The sequence below is a fragment of the Bubalus bubalis genome, chromosome 20 (genome assembly GCF_019923935.1).
Source record: "Bubalus bubalis isolate 160015118507 breed Murrah chromosome 20, NDDB_SH_1, whole genome shotgun sequence".
NCBI classification, from domain to species: Eukaryota; Metazoa; Chordata; class Mammalia; order Artiodactyla; family Bovidae; genus Bubalus; species Bubalus bubalis.
Window position 1 is genome coordinate 14,766,057 of NC_059176.1, and position 21,666 is coordinate 14,787,722.

At 49.4% G+C, this 21,666-nt stretch overlaps 1 protein-coding gene across 7 annotated transcripts in view; it reads left to right on the forward strand.

Moving 5' to 3' along the window:
- FRMD5 (FERM domain containing 5) overlaps positions 1–21,666 on the forward strand; it is a 320,737-nt gene that overhangs the window by 273,626 nt on the left and 25,445 nt on the right. For all 7 annotated transcript variants that reach the window (XM_044933417.2, XM_044933418.2, XM_044933415.2 and 4 more), the window contains 6 exons: positions 2,386–2,490; positions 6,485–6,527; positions 6,755–6,833; positions 15,960–16,057; positions 18,289–18,412; positions 21,326–21,413. In XM_044933417.2, coding sequence (XP_044789352.1) covers positions 2,386–2,490; positions 6,485–6,527; positions 6,755–6,833; positions 15,960–16,057; positions 18,289–18,412; positions 21,326–21,413 — 537 coding nt within the window. The remainder of the gene's footprint in view (positions 1–2,385; positions 2,491–6,484; positions 6,528–6,754; positions 6,834–15,959; positions 16,058–18,288; positions 18,413–21,325; positions 21,414–21,666) is intronic.

Sequence of the window (21,666 nt, forward strand, 5' to 3'; positions counted from 1 at the left end):
TTGAAAAGTATCAGGTGAGCTGGCAGAAGGGAAATAGTGAGGGGTAAACTATTTTCTTTTATATTTTTAAAATGTATTTTTATTTATTTGGCTGTACCGCGTCTTGGATGCAGCATGCAAACTCTTAGTTGTGGCATGTGGAATCTAGTTCCCCGTCTAGGGATAGAACCGGTCCCCATGCATTGGGAGCATGGAGTCTTAGCCATGGGACCATCAGGGAAGTCCCTGAGGGGTAAATATTCTGAAGAGGTCTTGAAGATCTGCCCATTCTTGGAGCAGGGCCAGGCCCTCCCATAACACCCCATGGCCTTGGGCCTTGCCCCAGGTGAGATGGTTCGGATCTTACAAGACCACCTTGATTTCGATGCAGCACTAAACACAGATCCACCAGAGACGAGCATCTTGGCTGAGCTGCGGAAACCACTGGGGAGAGGCCCAGAGACGCTGCCTTGCAGAGCTCAAGTGTCAGGACAGTGTCAGACGCTGTCCTGACACTCACCTGCAAGCCATTCTCCTCCCAGCTCATTCCAGGCAGGTCCCTGAAGAAGAAGGTTATGGGTTTAGAAGCGAGGGACTTAATTTCCTGACATTCTGTAAAACCTTCTGGCCACCCCCTCCACCTGCTATTCATTGATTCAGCAAATAAGCATTGAGGACGTCCCTGCCATATGCCAAGCCCTGTGCTGGATTCTGGGGGATGGCTTCTGCCCTCATGAAAACTGTAGTCTAGAAAGGGAGCAGATGATACATCAGTAAACAAATAATGAACAGTACACTGACAGGCTGGTCAGGGCCATGAAGGAAATAAACAGGATAAACAAAGGACCTATGAAGAGACGAGGAGGGATCATTCTGTAGGGGAAAGACTTCTCTGCACCAGAGACATCTGAGCTGAGACCTCAGGGAGATGAGTGGAGGGAGGGCATCCCAGGCAGAGAGGACGCAAAGATGCAGAAGAGCCTTGGCATGCTCAGGAGTGGGGAGACTGTGGCCGGAGAGGAGGGAGAATGGTTTGGGGGAGTTCAGAGAGGAGGCCAGAACCAGGTTATGCAGGGCCTTGAGGCCATGGTCAGAGTTTGGATTTTGTTCTGATAGCAAGACAGGCCCCTTGCTGACAGCGTTAGGCAGGAGCGATAATATAGTTAAAGATCACGGGGTGCTCACTGCAGTTCAAACCTGTGAGGCTCATGTATATGTGCTGCTATAGGAAGAATCACAAGAGACCCTACGTGGGGAAAAATCCCAAGAAACAGAACACGGTATAAAATATGCCGCTGACGTTTTTTTTTTAAAGAGAAGATGTATATGTATATATCAGCTTGCTCGGGTATAAAATATAACCACATTAAGGATACACAAGAAAAGAAGAAGAAAGAGGATCCAAGTTTGAGATGAACTTTTGGGAAGAGAACTTCTAACATAGTGTATTTCAAATTGTAGGTCACAACTCAGGAGACGTTCTGAAATTACCATAGTGAAGTCACAGATAGCACTTAAAATATCAACCTACATCTTGCATAGTAAGGAGAGCATTTTGTGAAAGTTGTTTTAATTATTTATGTGTGTAGATACATAACGCATGTTCATGTATATAAATGACACGTACACACATTCATGTACATATGTGTACATGTGTTGGCTTTCAGTATAAAATGTTTTAAACTAAGCGTTACAGTTGAAAATATATCTTAAGGATCTTCATGGTGGAAAAGTTGAGAAATGTGACTTAGTGATTTTTCACGAAGTCGTCTTTACTTCTGTCTTAGTTTCCTCATCAGGCTTCTCTTACAGATAATCCTCTTCAAATTCAAAAAAGAAAAAAGTCAAAACCAAAAAAAAAAAAAAAAAAAGATACCCAAGAAGCTCCTGGGGTGGGGAGTGAGGTCCAAGGGAGACTTACTCTTCGTAGTATATGCTTTTGTATGGTTGAATATCTTACTATGTACCTGCATTACTTATTCAGTTAAAAAAAAAAAAGTTTGTCTAAATGGTGGTCACCCTGGCCGCCATGTGGAGCAAGGGCGAGCCCAGAAACAGAGGACCGGCTAGAAGGCTCTGGCCGGGGCCGCGGTGAGAGACGGTGTCTTCACCTGTGGGGTGGGTGATGGGGATGGAGACAAGCTAGACTCAGCATGTTCCACCCGACGGGGACTGGGCCTACCTGAATCTATCTGCCTTATCTTTGTGGAAGGAAGGGTTCTTGGGCTCCTTCCAGGTGCTAAAAGCTTCAGAATTCCCAAGAATGTTGAATCCATCACAACGTGGAGGACATGGTTATGGACATGTATCCCTTTCATATCCTCACGGAACTGTCACAAGTGACCTTTAATGACCCTCAAAACACAATTACACTCTGTTTCTCAGTGGAGCTTGCTTTCTTTGCAGAGAGATGCCAAAGGCCAATACCTGTTTGACCTTCTCTGCCACCACCTGAATCTACTGGAGAAAGACTATTTTGGGATCCGCTTTGTGGACCCTGATAAGCAGCGGGTAAGTCCATATTCAAAGCATGGATGGGGGAGAGCATCGGTCAGTAAGCCTGAGGCACTAATCGTCATCTATGTTCAGAGCTTAGCCTCACGAGTCAGGGGACCAGCTGGACCCTGCAGTTGGATATCATCTCTTCGGATCATATTGTGAGACCTAGAACACCCCGCAGCAGAGCTCACCAGGCGTGCTCCATCGATTGCTAGACACTGAAATGGCAACCTGGAGAGCTGAAGTTGTTGTTGCTGTTCAGTTGCTTAGTCGTCTCCGACTCATTGCGACCCCTTGGACTGCAGCACACCAGGCTTCCCCGTCCTTCACTATCTCCTGGAGTTTGCTCAAAGTCACGTCCATTGAGTCAATGATCATCCAACCATCTTGTCCTCTGTCGCCCCTTCTCCTCTTGCCCTCAGTCTTTGCCAGCATCAGGGTCTTTTCCAGTGAGTCAGCACTTTGCATCAGGGAGCCAAAGTATTGAAGCTTCAGCTTTAGCATCAGTCCTTCCAGGGAATATTCAGGGTTCATTTCCTTTAGGATTGACTGGTTTGATCTCCTTGCTGTCCAAGGGACTCTCAGGAGTCTTCTCCAGCACCACAGTTTGAAAGCATCAATTCTTTGGTGTTCAGCCTTCTTTATGACTATAGTCCAGCTCTCACAGCCATACACTACAAATGGAATAACCACAGCTTTGACCATACAGACCTTTGTCAGCAAAATGACATCTCTGCTTTTTAATATGCATGAGAGCTCAAGAGATTTGCCCAAAGCTGCCCAGTTAGAGGCAGAGCAGCTGGGCTGGTGTGGTGGCCGCAGAGCCCAGGTCACAGGCTGAGGCTGTCCTGCCCCTTCCCTGGTAAATGGGCACGCTCGCCTTGGTCTGATTAGGAGGGGCCTTGCCTGAGTCCCACAGCAACCCTCCCCGAGCAGGACAGAGGTGGAGCCCAACTGACACAGGCTTTTCGGCCCTTGCAAATCCTGCAGTTCTTCACCTTCCAAAGACAGTGGCGTGTGAAGAAAAAAGGGTAAAATGTATCCTGTTCAAGGGTGAAGTGTGTCCTGTCCATTGTTTTTCACTTAGAATGTGTTTGAGGAGAAAAAGAGAGTGTGTTGAGATTACAGAGATTTAATAAAAGGAGACAGAGAAAAATAAGGAAAAGGAGAAATAAACTTTGATGGAGTGGCTGCCATGTGCCAGGCTCCACACTGGGCACACCCCTAGACCTTTGAGCCGATGGATGTTGAGCGCTGAGGTGTTAGCATGCACGAAGCTGAGAGCTTCACATAAGTTACTGGATCCTTCCCATGAATGAGATGTGTACTGGCAGTTGACCATCCACTCTCCAGATGAATGAACAGTCTCCTGACAGGTTACCTAACTTGCCCAAGGCAAATGACAAAGCCTGTCTCCTGCTCAGACCTGCCTGATGCCAGAGCCTGTGTGGTTTCTGGGGTTCTCTGCTGAATTCCTGCTCTATGGCCTCTAAAGTGACCTGATTCTGTGCCTTTGTTGAGGGTTTAAGCCGAGCAGGGAGGCTTGCAAGGGTCGTTGAGCATTGTGAGGAAATGGACCAGTAGAGAATTGTCCTTCTGTATCTACTGATCACAGTAGAGATGGAGGAGGTGAGCTCCCTGGCTCCCCCTAGACCCCTTCCCCTGAGCACCAGGGAGGCAGAACCTGGCGCTCACACCCATGCTGTCCCTGCCCACTTTTCAGGGGTCTCTGTAGGGTCTGGGATTCCTCTGGCCACTCTTGGATGAGCTACCCTCATTCCCCATCCCCTTTTGCCCCTCAGGCCCTGGGCTCATCCTGATCTCAGCCTGCCCTTCAAGCCTCCCAAATCTGAAGACTGTACCACACCAGTCCACTCACCCAAATACAGGTGGAAGCTCCTGTCTCTGAACCTTCTTTTTACTCTTCTCCTAACCCCACCTCCCCAAGCCAGTGTTATCAATTTGCTAGTGATTCTGGGACCTGGATTTAGCCAGACAGCTGCAAAAGGTCACCCTGGCCCTCACCATATTTGGGGGGATGCTGTCAAGATTTTTCTGCCAGATCCTTGAAGTCTCTCAGAAAAAGCTTTCCACTGCCTGCCCACCCCTCTGAGTCTCCTCCAGCCTCACTTCTTTCAGGAGTCTCACTCCAGTACAAACTCTGCTCTCCACCTATTGCCAAGAGGAGTAGCCTCTTGTGTTCAGCCTCTCTGCCTTCTGCTGCTAACGGATCTGTCACTGCACTTAGTTGTGTGGTTGCTGTTGTGTCAGTCGCTTAGGCGTGTCCGACTCTCTGCGACCCCATGGACTGTAGCCCAGGCTCCTCTGCCCATGGAATTCTCCAGGCAAGAAGACTGAAGTGGATTGCCACGCCCTCCTCCAGGGGATTTTCCCGACACAGGGATCGAACCCAGGATCCTGCATCGCAGGGAGATTCTTTACCATCTGGGCCACCGGGGCAGCCCAGTGTCTATCTCCCTTTGTTCATTTTAACCTATGGGTCCAGTGCCGCAGGGCGTTCTGTCTTCTGAGCCCCAGACATGTGCTGTGTTCATCTCACTGTCCACAGTCCCAGTGTGCTCTGCACAGGCCAGCCTCTGCCGCCTTCCCAGGCACGGCCTGGAACCCCAGTCATTTCCATGCAATTTCATCCCTTGCCTTTCCTTCCCTGGGAAGCCACGCCACGATGGGCCGTGTAATGTGAGAAGGACCTCTTAACCACATTGAGTGGCTATAATGAGTTGCCAGCCTCATGGGAACTCAGATCAGAGGGAAGCAAGAGAGCAGAGTGTCAGCTCAGATTATCCATGTGGCACTGATGGGAGAACTGGCTCTTAGTGGGTCCATTAACTGCACGAACCACGGCCCAGCCCAGAAGGTGAGAGCTGGAAACCGAGGGAGGCCAGGATGTGTCTGCACGGCCCCGGCTGCTCTCCTGCCAGAGAGAGGACTCTGCCAAGAGGCTCCACTGTACTGAGCAAAAGTCACCAGAAAAGAGGGAGGTGACGACTAGCTTCTCCATCCGTCTTACTGCTGAACATTGAACGCTGAGCTGGTCACCAGTGACACACTGGGAAACAGGCAGAATGTCCTGCCCTCCCAGAGCTTATGGTCAGTGCTTTTAAGCTACTTCCTGATAATCAAGACCCAAATATCAGCTATTCTAGCTCTGCAAATTGTCAAGTTTCCTGATTAGCACAAAAGCAGCAAACATCAATAATGCATTTTATAAGTTATCCATGTAGAAGTGGGAAAATGATATAGAACCGTCTCCTTGCTTCCTGACCCAAACGGAAGTACCGTGGGGGGCGGGGGGCAGGGGGTAGGAATGTGTCGCTACTGTGTCCAGCCTCTGTGAAAATCCGGGGAAAACAGGATACTACATTAGTTGTGGTTGGGTATCTTACAAGACTTACATTTTAAACATCCCTGGATGCCAAGGAAGTCTGAATATGTATTCCCTCACACAAGGGCTGGCAATGTGTTGCTCAAACAAAAACGAAACATACACCAGCCATCCCTGCCTTCTCACCATTTATGAAATTCCACCTGCCAGTGCTTTCGAGAGCTGCTCCCAATAGCCTCTGTGTGTCCTCACGACCCCACCACATCACACAGACATGCACAGCCCATGAGAGGGAGCCATTCGCCACTCAGGCCAAGTGGAGCTCTGTCCCCAGCACACATCCGTGCATTCACTGCTGCCCATCAGCACACCAGAAACATGGCTCAGAACTCTGGCGCCCCATCTTGGAAGGCGACATTGCCAGGGAGCCCCAGAAATGGCATCTGAAGCTGGAACTCTTCCCCCCTTCACAGCTGGTTCCATGGGGAACTTATTTCAGAAAATCCTATCACTCTCTACTCTCCAGACGTACATATCACAGGCTTCTGAGCCGCGTTCACCCTGGGCTACAATCTGTCTAGCTATTTAAATCAAATACAGCGAGATATATTTGACACTGCTTCTCATTAGGGTTTTCTTGGTCTGTGTTCTCTGTTTCAGCATTGGTTGGAGTTTACAAAGTCTGTGGTGAAGCAATTGAGATGTAAGTACTGTCCATGTAAAAGATAGAAGCCTCGCCCCTGGGGAGGGCGGGAGAAAACCTCCCCATTGTAGTGTGTCTTGGGAACCTTCCTTTGTTCTGAGCGGAAGTTGGCCCTAAACACGAGAGGATCTTCTGATGGTTCAGAGTCCTGTGCGTCCAGGGGGGCAGCGAGTCCCGTCGTCTTCCAGGGAGGGTCTTTGCTGATGGACACCTCTTTTTCTGTGCAGCCCAGCCTCCGTTCACCATGTGTTTCCGTGTGAAGTTTTACCCTGCAGACCCTGCGGCCCTGAAAGAAGAAATAACCAGGTAAGGCTGGTTATTACATCCCTCAGCCTCCAAGACCTGTTGGGAAGGATAGGAAAGAGGGGCCGTAACTTCTTAGGTCCTCTGTTTAGAAAGCGCCTAGGCAAGAATTCTTCCTAAATATAGCCTTACTTCTGCGTTTCACTTCCGTGTGCTCTCTTTGCTCATCTCCTCAGTAGAACTGCAACAAAGTGAGGTTCTTTCCTTCAAGAAGTGTGAATGCTTCACCTTAATCTGGCCATCTGCAAAGGTAGCTGGAGTAATGTAATTACTCAAAAGCACTTTTTTCTTTCACCAGTGATGTGGCCACCGGGGATGTTTTGGGAGAGGGCTGTGTTGCTGCTTATTGGGGGGCTTGAAATAGACTCCAGCAGCCTAAATGGCAAAGCAGGAAACTGGAAAACAAGCCGGGAAACACTGAAGATTTTGAATTCAAGTGGGTGACCTCCAGGGTGCTGATGGCCCAGGCTCGTGATAAACTCTTCATTGTGGGGATCATGTTGCAGGGAAGGCAGGCAGCTGCATGGCATGAACCGCGTCTCATCCAGCACCACTTGAGGATGAGAAAAAGCCTCTGTGCCCACGCCACGCTACAAGAGGCTCAGCGAGCAGGAGAGGCACCGCTTCCTCGAGGGCTTGGTACATGGGAGCCGAATTCACTCTAAAAGTCTTGCCTCAAAGGTTCAGGCAGTCTCTGAACTGAGACTCTTAATTTTTATATTAGAAAGATCTGATTTTGACATTAGCAAAACCTTTACGTTTCCCTGTGAAGGGTGGAGCCCTCGGTAAAGATGTGATGCCAGGAAGTCCTAGAGCCGAGGAGGAGACGGCTCTGCCAGCTCTAACCCCTTCCCTAAAGTCTTAGAGACAACAGGGACTTCCCAAGTGGTCCCCTGCAGGAGGCGAGGGTTCAATCCCTGGTTGGGGAACTAAGATCCCACATACAGAGCAGTGCAGTGAGAAACAAAACCAAAAAACCTTAGAGACAGCCAAGACTGGACGAGGCTGTTGCCAGTGCAGAGACTGCTTGTCCTCTAAGGCCTTGAGACCTGTTTCTAAACCCTGAACCCGCCCAGCCTGAAGCACTGAGGACAGTGCCCTGTGTAGTTAGAACCAAATCTCGTGCTCCGGAACTGGGCGCCTGCAAAGTGCTGGCCCCGCTCGGCCACACGGAAGTGGGTGTGGCTACCACTTGGCTTTTGAAAACCAAGCTCATCCAAATTGAGGAGCAAACCTGTAGCTTCAGGCAGGAGAGTGAGGGGAGAACCATGATGTTTAACCACTTAAGCAGAGAAGAGTTTGGGCAAAGCACTGGCCTGCCCTGCTCAGGGGGCACTAGTGGTAAAGAACCTGCCTGCCAAGGCAGGGGATGCAAGAGACACAGGTTCAATCCCTGGATTGGGAAGATTCCTCTGGAGAAGGGAATGGCAACCACTCCAGTATTCTTGCCTGAAGAATCCCATGGGCAAAGTGGCCTGGCAGGCTGCAGTCCACGGGGTCGGACACAGCTGAAGTGACTGAGCACGCTCTGCTCGTGACTTCCAGAGTGTTTGTCCTAGCCCTGCCCCTCCCCCGTGCCTCTCCCCCCTCCCTCCCCCTTCTCCCCCTTGCCTCTCCCCCACCTTCTCCCCCTCCCCCTTGCCTCTCCCCCCTCCCCCTCCTCTTTGCCTCTCCCCCCTTCTCCCCCTCCTCCTTGCCTCTCCCTCCCTCCCTCCCCCTTCCCTCTGGAAAGAGGTGAGGAGGCCAGGGTCCACCCTGAAGACCAGGCTCCTGTCCACGTGGCAGAAACATTTAACACATCTTTGTTGAGAGCCTGACTCCCCGCCTTCTAACACCCAGCGTTAGGATCACCTTGTCCACACCTCCCTGGATTAACAGAGAGGATGAGAAGGATTGGTCTAACCCAGAGGGCTGCCCGCGAGAGCACGGCAGACACACGGCCTTCTGATTTGATTGAAGGACGAAAGTACACGGTTCTCTCAGCCGTTAGGAGGTCTTAACCATAGACTCTTCTAAAGCAAATGTCACTGCATAATACTAATGTGCCCCCCAACTAAAGGCAGCAGAGACCTGGGGGCTCAGATCCTGTTCTGTTACTTCTGTGTGGCCTTGAGCATAAAATCCTTGACTTCTCTGACCTTCAGGTTCCTTATTTATAAAATGAGGATGGTAATAGTTCCCACAGCTTTGTCGGGAGGATTAACCACTACACGGGGTCTTGTACTTCTAATGCACCCCCAGGGAGCCTGGCATTGAGCTGAGGCGCACTGTTCATTGCCAGGTCAGTCACATGGCCTGTGGACCCCAGCGGCTCTGCAGAGGGCACAAGTCCACCTGGTTCTGGCTTTGCCCCCTTGTTGCTGTGATAATCCCCACTCCTCTTCTGTCCCAGCCAGCGTCCTGACACTTAAGCAGCTGAGGCCTGAGAAAGCCAGGGTCAGGCTTCTCTCCAAGTCAGCAGACTTTAAAGACACTGGCAAGAGTGTGAACTCCACCCCTCTCCGCACACATCCATGCCCACCGTCCTCCACAGGGGCCCCCAGACTCCAGGATCTGATGCCTGATGATCTGAGGTGGAGCTCAGGTAACAATAACAGAAGTAAAGTAAGAAAGGTGATCGCTTGAATCATCCAGAAACCATCACCCCCCACCCTCCCTGGTCTATGGAAAAACTGTCTTTCATGAAACCAGTTCCTGCTGCCAAAAGGCTGGGGACCGCTGCTCTACTGTTTTCCCCCTGCTCTCCGCCTCAGCAGCCCTCCTTCCCTCGGGCACATTTTTTCCAGGCGTTGCCAGGAGTGTGGCTCTCAGGGCGCCTGGGTCTGCTTTGGAGTCTGTGTCCCCGCTCCCTGGGGTGTTCTGTGGAGGCCTGGGCTCAGCTGCACCTAAGTGGGTGCCTGCCCTCGCCTCACTCAATGCCCACAGTTCACTCCTGGCTTAGAGCCCTGCAACCCACCTTCCTGCCAGACTAATTTAGCCGTCAGTGTGTTTTTTTTCCGGGCATTATTGGTCCTAAATTTCACCGCCGTCTCGGCTGTCCCCATAAAGCCAGGCTGAGAGGAGGGATGAAGTAGGGAGTAAAGAACTGTGCTTCAATTTATCTCTTGGATTCTTCCCAGATGATAAATTTAGTTGCCAAATCCTGATTAATCTCTTTTGTCATTTTTTAAAGTAATAAATAGATTTTCTTGTCTGAGCTAGAGACAAGGCAGAGAAAATGGGGATTTAGGCACCAGATTTAGCTTTTAACAACGGCTGCAGGTGTTCGAACTGGTTGAAAGATCAAGTGATAGAAGGCGATTGAGTGCAAATGGGGCCCCACCTTCCCAGGAAGCAAACGGCCCGACACATGTTTGAACAGGTGCTCAAAAAATGTTCATAGATTTTTTTAGGCCATTTTTTTAAAAATGTTAATAAAGCGTATAGGTAATTTATTCCAATGGTGAATATCACTTGAGCTTAGCTTAGGCTAAGATGGGTTGGCAAACTTTTTCCGGAAAAGGCCAGAAGTATTTTAGGCTTATGTGGGCCATATGGTCACGGTCACAACTACTCTGTTCTGCCATTGTGATGCAAAACCAGCTGTAGGCAACACATACATGATGAGCATGGCTGTGTTCCAATCAAAGGTTATTTTATCTCACTGGGGACTCTGGTGGCAGGCTTGGTTTGCCAGCCCTGGGCGAAGGAATCAAGAAGACCCAAGTTCAAATCCCAGATCGTTCTTTAGCTGGATATGTGACAAAGCAAGCAACGCTGCCTCTGATCATTCCTTCTCCTCCTGTATGAGACAGGGATTAAAACAGTAATCACCTTATTGAGTTGCTGTGAGGATGAAATGAAAGAGTGCATGTTAAACGGCACACAGCCTATCTAAAAGATGACAGAGGAAAACCTGAGTAAATCACTGGAATGTCAGCTCCATAGAAGGAGGACTCTGGTTCTCTGCTGTATTCCTAGCCGCTGTGGCAGTGCCTGGCACACGCATGTGCTCAGAACTGGATGGGTGGGTGGGAGGGAGGGAGGGAAGAGGCACAGGATGTATAAGCTCTCCAAAAGTGAAAGTGAAGTCGCTCAGTCGTGTCCGACCCTTTGTGACCCCGTGGACTGTGGTCCACCAGGCTCCTCTATCCATGGGATTTTCCAGGCAAGAATACTGGAGTGGGTTGCCATTTCCTTCTCCAGGGGATCTTCCCAGCCCAAGGAGCGAACCCAGGTCTCCACATTGCAGGCAGACGCCTTACAGTCTGAGCCACCAGGGAAGTCATAGGCTCTCTAGAAGAATATTAAAGGTAATGAAACATGAATCTCTAATTCCAAGGAGCCCACAGTCTAGTATTGGGGTGGAAGATATACTAAACTTGATCATAGTCAGGGAAAAGAAGGGCAGAAAATAGAGGAAGCCAGGGGCAGAGAGGAAGACAGGGCCAAAGGGTCTTCTGGAAGAAACTCTTCAGGGGCCACCAGTGCTTTCCAGAGTTCAGAACCTCTAATTGGGGGAGTATCTCTGGATTCATCCCCACCCTCTGATGTCAGAAATCACAACGCCAATGCCAGTACCTTGGATGTGCGTGTTCCAGAAACGCTCGGGTTTTCCTCCGTCATCTTTTAGGCTCTCACACGTTCTGCCTTTGCATGGTCCTCCATCAGTTTAGGACAGCCTGGCATCTAAACAAAACTGGACATGAGGTAAAGCCTCTTTGAAGCAAAAAAGGAGAGAGGCAGAGTTCAACCAAAAAGGTGTGCTAAAGAGCAAGCCTTTCTGTCTTAAATCTGATCTAAAGCTGATTTCTCTTTTTTCCAGTGAGAATTTTTCTCTGATGACAAGGAGTTCCCCTGACTTCATTTAGGACCTTTCTCTCCCTAACTATAGCTCACTGAATTACCACAGGGGTAGAAAAAGTATCAGGTAGAAAAAGGTTCTGTTTCCTCAACTATACAACGTGGGAATTAGGCTGTGTGACTCCTCCTATGAGGCTCTGAGCCTGGGTACCCCAACCTGCCTGCTCGTCATGGACAGCTGGTCTGGGCAGCCCAGCAGGCTGACCCTTTGCCTGGCAGCCCAGCGGCCCTGGTGACAGTGCCCCCGGCAATGAGACAGGCTTCCTTAGGCCCTTGTGTGGCAGGGGAGAACATGTCACGGCATCTTGGGGATAGGTGTAAGGATGCTGTGAGTCATGTGAGATGGATTTCATGACCGACAACACTGAGTCACTGGTTACCTTCTCAAATGAACAAAACACAAAGCTTGATGGAAGCCGCTGGGGCAGAAAAGGAAGGGGGGGGGACCCCTGTGGAACTCCGTTCCGTGGAGCCATCATATGGTTCTTTCACGAGCTTGTCTCTTGTCCTCTGAAGACTGCGGTGTGCTGCTTTAGGATGCTGACTTGCCCCTCCCTTGCCCCTCCTGTCTTGTGATGACCCCGTCACCGGACCGTATTCCCACAGCCTTCCCCTTGAGCTCCCTGTAGCTCTTCTACCTTCAGAAGGCTGAAGGAAGCCCGCCCAGCAGTGGAAAGCCATGTTTCCGCTCCAGCTCACCGGAGGTCCCTGTCGTGCATCGATCGTGGTTCTCGCTGTGAGGAGGGTTATGTCCCCCTTGGGGAGCAAATCAGAAGCTCCAGAGAAGCCTTTTCAAACCCAGGACCACTCATACGCAGACTCTCACATGCTCCCCACCGCCCCGGGGGATGTTCTCCTCACCACCACATTGAGGATCGCTGCCCGGGGCCTCTGAAACCTCTCTCCTTCAGTCCAGTATGTGCTGTCCCTGAATGTTTGACCCAGACAAGCAGAGGGCTGTGGGCGGAGTGATGCGTGAACTCAGGTCCAGGAAGTGATCCATGAGCAGGAGGCCAAAGGCTTGCTATCACGCCTTCCCAAAGCCTGGGGCAGGTGGGGCTGGAGGGGTGAGAGGAAGAGAAGGGCTCAGCCCCTCCCTTCCACACATCTTGTGACATTCCACCATGGGAAGCAGGGTGTAGACAAACTGGATTTGGTGGTGGTGGTTCACTTGCTCACTCGTGTCTGACTCTGCGACCCTGTGGACTGGAGCATGCCAGGCTTCCTGGTCCTTCAGTATCTCCCGGAGTTTGCTCATACTCACATCCATTGAGTCAGTGATGCCATCCAACCATCTCATCCTCCATCGCCCCCTTCTCCTCCTGCCCTCAATCTTTCCCAGCATCAAGGTCTTTTCCAGTGAGTCGGCTCTTTACATAAGGTGGCCAAAGTATTGGAGCTTCAGCATCACTCTTTCCAATGAATATTCAGGGTTGATTTGCTGGCTTAAATTTTAAAAATTTAAACAGTTTAAAAAATTTACAGTTTAAAATGCTACAGTTTAAAAAATTACTATTCACCGCATAATGTAATTTTCCTTCGGTTTTCCTTGGCAAATATTGGGTCGATTGGGAGTATGGTAGGTGGGAAAAGGAGGGGAATTCTTACTAACTTCCACACTACAGCAGTCGTCTTCCCTTTGGTTTGAGGGGGGTTGTCCACCCTAATGTGGTTAGAAGGATGCTTTAGAATTTCTTAGGGACAGTGCTTCATAGATTTTAATATATGTCCAGATCACCTGCGGATCTTGTTACAGTGATTCATTAGGTCTCACATGGGCTTGATTCTCCATTTCCAACAAGCTCCCACCTGCTGCTGATACCTCTGTAAGGTGGGCTACACTTTGGGTAGCAGGGCTTAGAAGAGAATGACGATTACTCCGTTTGCATTTAATTACTTGAATCACAAGCCCCGGGCTCTGAGTCACCTGCTGGTGACCCTCCTCACCCTAGAAGTTGTGCTGTCACTGGTCTGCTTGCTTTTGAGCATTTTCACATGATCCAGTGGGCATGGACTCCTCGGTGTTATTCTTCAGACTGAAAACAGAAGCAGATGCAAGCCTCGAGTTGTCCAGGAAGAGCCGGATTTCTTTTTGGTTCAAGCTCATGGAATTTAAGGGAATTTTACTATATTCCCAGGACTTCCCTTGTGGCTCAGCTGGTCCCTGGGTTGGAAAGATCCCCTGGAGAAGGGAAGGGCTACCCACTCCAGTATTCTGGCCTGGAGAATTCCATGGACTGGATAGTCCGTGGGGTCGCAAAGGGTCGGACAAGACTAAGTGACTTTCACTTTCCTTTTCACTATATTCCCGTTACTTCTGTAGGGATGCTGTAGTTACCTATGACTGTTTAATAAAATGCTACAAAACTTAGCTTAAAATCACAAGGATTTCTCATCTCTGAGTTTCTGTGGGTCAGGAATTCAGGAGCAGTTTAGCTAGGTGGCTCCAGCTCAGGGTCTCTCTTGGGGTTGAAGCCAAGAGGTGGGCTGGGCCTGTGGTCATCTGAAGTCTTAACTGATTCACTTCCACCATGGTGTACTCACATGGCCATTGGCAGAAAGCTTCAGTTCACTTTTAGCTTTTGGCAGAAGGCATCAGTTCCTCACCACATGGACCTTTCTGTAGGACTGCTTAAGTGTCCTCGAGCAGAATGAGTGATCCAAGAGAGAGAGGGAATGAGGAGAAAGCTGTAGGGATGTTATGACCTGGTCTCAGATGTCAGACATTATCACTTCTGCTTTATTCTGCTTGTTTGAAGCAAGCCACCAAGTCCGACCCACACTCAGATGGAGTAAATTAAGCTCTACCTCTGGAATTGTGGATTATCAGGGAATTTCTCAACTTTTTTTTGTTTGTTCTTTGCCTCACCACATGGCTTGTGGGATCTTAGTTTCCCAATCGGGGATTGAACCCGCACCCTTAGCAGTAAAAGCATGGAGTCCTAACCACTGGACCACCAGGGAATTCCCTGTGGACATGTTTTTAAACCACCACAGATGCCCCCTGGCCAAAGAATTGCTGTGGTGGATGACTCACTTAAGGGCTTGATACCCCTGGCTTCTGCTCTTCCCAGGGGATCTGTGATGTAATGTACATCAGAGACTCCACTCCTTGCAAAGATCTTTCAAAATGGAGCGTCAACAATTCTGTGGTCACAGGGTCCACCCAGCTACTTGTGAGAATACGAAGCAGCCATAGCACAGCGCCGAGAGGGAGGAATAACACAGTGATGAAGAGCCGACCTCCGTCTTGAACTTGAATCCTGGCTCTGCCATCTTCCAGTTATGTGCCCGTGAGAAAATCACTGAAGCCTCAGTTTAGCTTATAAAAAGGGGACAAAAACAGTATCTGTTCTCAGAGTGGTATGTGCAAATTATCTGAGAGGCTGCAGTAAAGTGTATAATCCCCGGACTGGCAGATGGTAAGTGCTCAATATGCATCAGCTGCTATGAGTTGCTCTTGAGAGTCAGCCTACTTCCACCTGAGGTGAGAGCTCCCTGTGGTTGAAGAAATGCTAGTCACAAGTTTCTGTCCATCCCTCACCGGTGCCTCTTCTTACACCTTATTCAAATTCTGAGAGATCTGGTTGACCTCTGCCAATAACGAGGGCTGTTCCACATAAGGACAGGTCCACTGGCAAGCAGAGGCAGATCCCTCCCATGGGCTCGTTCCTTCCCCACATTTCTGCTTGTTTATTGGTTACTTACTTACCTGTGTACCTACCTGCACTGGGTCTTAGTTGCAGCACGCAGGATCTTCAACGTTTGTTATGACGTACGGGATCTTTACTTGCGGCACATGGGATCTAGTGCCCGACCAGGGATCAAACCCGGGCCTCCTACATGAGGAGTGCCAAGTCTTAGCCACTGAATCACCAGGGAAGCCCCCTGCTTCTTAAGAGACATCAGCGAGAGTCCAAGGAAGAGAGCGGCTCTGTCAGCCCTTCTCTTATGATACAGGTTGCTTTGTCGGTGCTGAGAGACTGGAGTTGGCTCCTTCCAGAACCCAACACTGGGCACAGTGCTTTTAACCAGGAGATACCATTTCTGTTTTGAGCTGCAGTAGGAAACTGAAAGGTTGTTTGGAATTGAACCTCAAAATCAGTTCAGGGCAAAGTGCTTGAAAGAGTCTAGTCCTCAGGGATATGAAAAATGTATTTGTTGAGATTTTTGTTTTGAGGTAGTAAAAGTGTCCTGACAGAGATTTTGATAGGCTGATATTACATATTTATGTCTTTAAAGCAATCAAAGAAATCCTTTATAGTTCATTCTCTGTTTTCTCTCCAGGTATTTAGTCTTTCTGCAGATCAAAAGGGATCTCTACCATGGCCGCCTCCTCTGTAAAACATCAGATGCAGCCTTGTTAGCCGCTTATATCCTTCAAGGTAATGACTTTTGACAGGATAAATTTGCTTTTCATGCTAAGTACTGATTACATTATTTCAGTTACCACAGATGACTACTTCTTGGATACAAACAGTATCTAACTTGAAACAGAGTCCAAGTTAAAGGGCTTTGCCTGGACTCCCTTGATCCAAGAAGCTCTGACCACTCAGCCTCAAGTTGTCCATAGTTCAGGTCTTTCTGGAAGCCTCTTCAAGTCATTCAGACTCTGTTTGTGCGGGGGGGAGGGAGCGTTTCCCTGCACCCTTGGTTGATAAAGTTACTAAGCCTCTGGAGAGTAATCCGAATCTGTTCTGTTTTTTCCCTGTCCTTTTGTGCAAATCTCAAAGATGTGAAGTGCCTTGGGATTCTGGTGTCGGTTTCAGAGACTTTCCCATTCAGATTGCTCAAAGTTGAAAATGTTTCCAAGTTACAAACCCATTTTCTACACACAAATAAGAGTTGGGGCTGTACCCAGCCAATACCCAGACTGGCTTTTTTTTTTTTTTTTTTTTTTTTTTTGCAAAACAGAGGGAAAGCTATGCACTCTTCATACATCATCCCTTCTCCTTTCATGAGATGCAGGAGACTCCTAAGTGCCACTTCCTGGACTTCTCTTAGTCCTTCAGCCTGAAACTGTCACTGGGTTATTTTGGACTATAGCGCTAAAATTGTGAAGTTTCTCCCAAAGAAACTGAACTCGTAATCGGAAATCTGTGAACTCCAGGAAGCTACTTTGTGAATAGAACCTAAAAAAAAAAAAATGCTTGCCAATAAGAAACTAAAGTTCTTCCGGCAAGAAAAATGTCACAGCTGCGTTATGAATGTAAAAGTCATTTTATTACAACTTTGACTTCTGAGACTCCTGTTTTAAAAAACCACCCAAGTAGGAAGTCTAGAAGGTGCTTGCCAACTTTAAGGGACCCAAGGAGATCCCTTTCATTTTTAAAGGAAAACCTGGTCCCATCTAAGTGAAATTTTAAACTCTAGTCTTTTCTTTAGTTTTACCCTGACAGCCATATTGAAATTTTTTTGTTTGTTTTAAAGAAGTCACTGATATCCAACATTGATGTTTCCCACTGGGAGCTTTCTAAGTAAAATTATAATAAATGACTCCATGGCTCAAGGTCATTTCGGACATTAAGCCCCAGGAAACCTTTAGTCTCTTTCTAAATGATAGAAATTCCCAAGTAATTTGGAAGATACTATCAGGAGACTAGTGCCACAGAACAATACTCAGTTGTGAAAAAAGGGCACATTTTTTTCCTTAATATTTACTCCTCACTCAAGACTTCTCACCCGCACTGGCTGTGGTTCTCACTAGGGAAGGAGAAAAGACAAGCGCACAGCAGCTGAACTGCCCAACACCCTTCCTCCTCACGCACACGCAGCTTTCCCTGCGGGATGCTCCGTGTGGAGAAGGCTGGGTTCTGACCTGGAGACACACTGTGAGGAGTAGGGTGGGCCCAGTGACCCCCCGAAGTTCACTGATCTGAGGTCTCAGCAGTTAGGGGATGGACTCTGTAAATTTTCAGGGGGAGAAAGCCCAGCCCCACCCCCACAGGGAACTGAGAAGTCAGCCTTGGGACCCGATGCTCCTGAACTCCGTGGCACTCTCTGGTTACAGCCAGTCTTCCTGCTCTGCAGGCTTCTCCAAGGGGCCTGGCACCTGCTCAGCCCTCAGTGAATAGTTACTCAAATATATTCACTTGATCTGATTTGGACCAAGAGTTGAGTTCTGAGTTTGGGTCATGACTCAGTCATCATTTGGCTGTGTCCCTGCTAAAATCTTCAAAACGAGATTTAGACTTTGTATGTGGCCACAGGCCCAGAAGGTTCTGATCTCCTGATCCAGCTCAGTTTTCTTCGCTGCCACAAAGAGCTTCGCTCCCAGGCGCTCTCCTCGTGGCTGAGTGAATGTGGGCGTGGTGCAGGGGTCTGAGGTTTCACAGCAGTTTTACATGTGGTGGCCTCAGGACACGGGCTCAGCTCCCCTGTCTCCACGTGGCCTTGAAACCAACCCAGTCAATGGACACAGGAGGGAAAACAAAGCTGGGCCTGCTCCTGAGGACCTGCCCTCCGCGCCACCCACAGTTGTGCTCAGGATCCACTGTTCTTGGCAAATCTGGTGCAGACTTTGCCTTTTGCTCTGCCTGTTAGTCTCCTGTTGTGCTGCCAGTGACGATTTACCTGTCCTGTCTCCTATTGTTTTCCTCTGCTTTCCTTTTGCAAGCGGAGATCGGGGATTATGACCCAGGAAAACACCCCGAAGGCTACAGCTCCAAGTTCCAGTTTTTCCCTAAACATTCAGAGAAGCTGGAAAGGAAGATTGCTGAGATTCACAAGACAGAGCTCAGGTGCGTGTCCCTCGATTCAGGCCAGGCCACTGTCTGCTCCGGTAGACCTAGCCCTCCTCACTCCAGGATGTGACGATGTTCCATTCTCGGTGATCCACTGTGGGTACAACCCTAAGGCTCCCTCTCTAAGAACAGTGGTGTAGGCTGAGGCTTAAAGGCAAGAGAGATGCTATATTATAAGGAAAACGGTGAAGGATTTGCCTCTGAAAGGTATTTGCTTCACTAAGATAAATGGAGAGAGAGACCAGGGTGGTGGAGTGAGGGGGAGGTCGGGGGAGGGCAGTAGCGGGGTGTGGAGCAGAAGCATGAACTGGGGAAAAGGGAAAAATAAAAGAAATAGCTAAAGAGAACAGAGAGAAGAGAGGAGGGTTAAGAAAATGGGCACACCTCCACCCCTGGTCTGTGACTTCTGGGTCAGCAGATAGGACTGAGCAGGGCCAGATGCTCTGGGTGCCGGGAGATTCCTGGTTCGGGGGTTGTGACTTGAACACTGCCTCCCTCAACCCCACACGGCTGTACCCAGGGAAGAAGGGGAGAAGCAGCCAGAAGCAGGAGGTAACTGTCCTCCTCAGATTGTCCTAGTTCACCCAGAATATACCCAAGTCCATAAAAATAGTATTAATGCATCCTTTCACCCATATGAAATAGGATTTTCTACAAAGGTTTTTATTTAAAAAAAAAAAACAAAACAAAGGGGTATTTAGACTCTACTTTGTATGGCATGCTGCAGCAGACGCTCAACTGCTAAACTGTGAAGAAAAAATTTACATACAATACAGCACATTAATACAGTACAATTTTTTTTACTCTTTTAACATATTTTGTAACTACCTTTCTGGGGAAGGACAGTGCTCAAGGGGAGGGGGAGAAAAATATTCCTAATGATAATACTAAGCTTAAACTAATTGCTAACTGATGAAGTCGCTCAGTCGTGTCCAACTCTTAGCGACCTCATGGACTGCAGCCTATCAGGCTCCTCCGTCCATGGGATTTTCCAGGCAAGAACACTGGAGTGGGGTGCCATTGCCTTCTCCAAGCGTGTGACATTACTAAGCCATTTAGGATTGGTTTTCTCATCTACCAAGTAAGCTGATAACCACGCCTGCCTTGCAGAATTACTGCCAGTGTTAGATGGCTCCCCGCCCCCCCCCCCCAAAAATCCTTCACCTTCACTCAAAAATTTTACCAAGAAATATGTCCCCAAAGCCTCCTTACTTTTATAAACAGACCTCCTGCCCGCTGTGTGTGGCCATATTGGACCCCACCCCGCCTAGAGGAATGAAGACCCCCATTAGAGGTGGAATCCCAGCCCCTCCCACGGCTCCTCCCATCACTCTTAGCGAATAGCGGCCCCTTGTGGTAAAAGTCAGAATAGACACAGATGATGAGGGCTCATGGCTCATTCAAAGGAGAGACCCCAGGGTGTGCTGGGGCTGCCCGGAGTCTCTGCCAGGAAGGTTTTAAGAGACGTCAGAGCAGTGGAGACAGTCCTCCAGAAACCTAACAGAAGTCAGGGGGATCCCCCAGGAAATGATGCCCACTTGGAGGACCCCAGAGGGTTGGGCTGACTCCAGGGGTGAATGGAGCCCACGGAGCCCTGCAGCCTCCAGACAGGGAACAGAGCCTCCCTGGAAGGGGTATCGGTGCTCAATGGCGTCTGGGGCCTGGTTTTCTGCCTGCTGTGCCAGCGTTTTCCCAACACCTTCCCCGTGTCTCTGGTGCGCTGGTGGAGGTACGCATCTGCATTCCACAGAACCCTCACTGCTCACACAGGCTCAGCCTCATCTTCATCACGTAGAACTGGTCTGCATTTCCTCTCCCGGACTCTGAGATCCTTGAGAGCCCTGGCTGTGCATTAAATTCTATGGTGTGTTTCACACCTGGCCGCCCAAAGGCTGCTGAGGTGTTGATGGATTGCTGCCTCTCCAGAAAGACAGGAGCGGGAATCCAGGGCTGTTCCTCCTTGGGTGGGCTCATCTTCCTGCCCTGCCATAGGACTCAAGGCAGATGATGAACTTAGAGAGTTCCAGTCCTCTCCAGCAGCCGTGGGAGTTGTTGACTGCACAAACTGCCTGCCCCCTCCTGACCCTGAAGCCCACCCCACATCAGTGGAAGGACGTCAGCTTGCCAGGGCGCTGGACACTGAGACCCCGTGTGACCCTGCCTGCCCCAGTCCTGTTCGGAGCTTGTCCACACCTCTGCTGAGGAGCCAGCAGGAGGGGGACGATGCTCAAGGCTCCTTCTTCAGAGGGCTTGGTTCCAGCACTGGTTTCTTCCTTTTTCTGTTTGTTTCCTCTTCATAGTCATCACGTTGTGGGCAGAGAGCTATTGTGGAGTCTGGGGAGCTCAGCAGCGTCTGTCACTGCGTCTCTATTCCCCAGTCCCATGTTCCCTTTTTGTAAAGGAAGAGGGTTAGGCAACAAGATACACAGGTCCTGTCTTGGTGTCTCAGTCCAGATCAGATGGCCTGCAGCCAGCCTATAGATGTATTTTTTCCTGCCCCCATTGTATTTAAAACTGGGAAATGCCACATAAAAATCAGTATGTCTGAATTCTCTTTAAAAATCGCACCCAGCAATGCTGGGCCGTGCTTTCCAACACTACCATCTTGGAGCTGGAGAGAAGCTTCCCTCTATAGATGGGGCGGCATTCCCAGTTAGCCACAGTCCCCACCACTCCCTATGGTGTTACACTCAGCCCATGTCATTCATCACACAGCCTGCCTCACTCTGAAGACATCTGAGGGATTGACCCTGGAAAAGGGTCTGTGAAGTCGGTCCTAGGACAGAGCCGGGAGCACACCCCATGAAAAAATAGGAGCGTGAGAGACCCTGGGCACTTCTTAATTGAGTTCATCTCAGGGGAACCTATAGGAGCAGGAAATCCTGAATCGCTTCATTTTCTTTATTCCAGTGGTCAAACACCAGCAACGTCAGAGCTGAACTTTTTAAGGAAAGCTCAGACATTGGAGACATACGGAGTGGACCCCCACCCGTGTAAGGTAAGGCCCCCCTGTGGCTGGAGACCGCACCGATCTTGCCCCCCGCCCACCAGAGGATGACAGGCAGGGAGGGACCTCATGCCTGCACCCCCCACCCCTTCAATATTGGGATGATTGGCTTCATTAGTGACAGAGGGCAGAGAAAACGTCTCATTGTGAAAACTCCTCTGGATTCCACGCTGCGGAATCTTGTGCCACATCAGAGCTGAAGCATACAGGCACAGTCCGTCTAGATAACAAATCTGAAACCAGG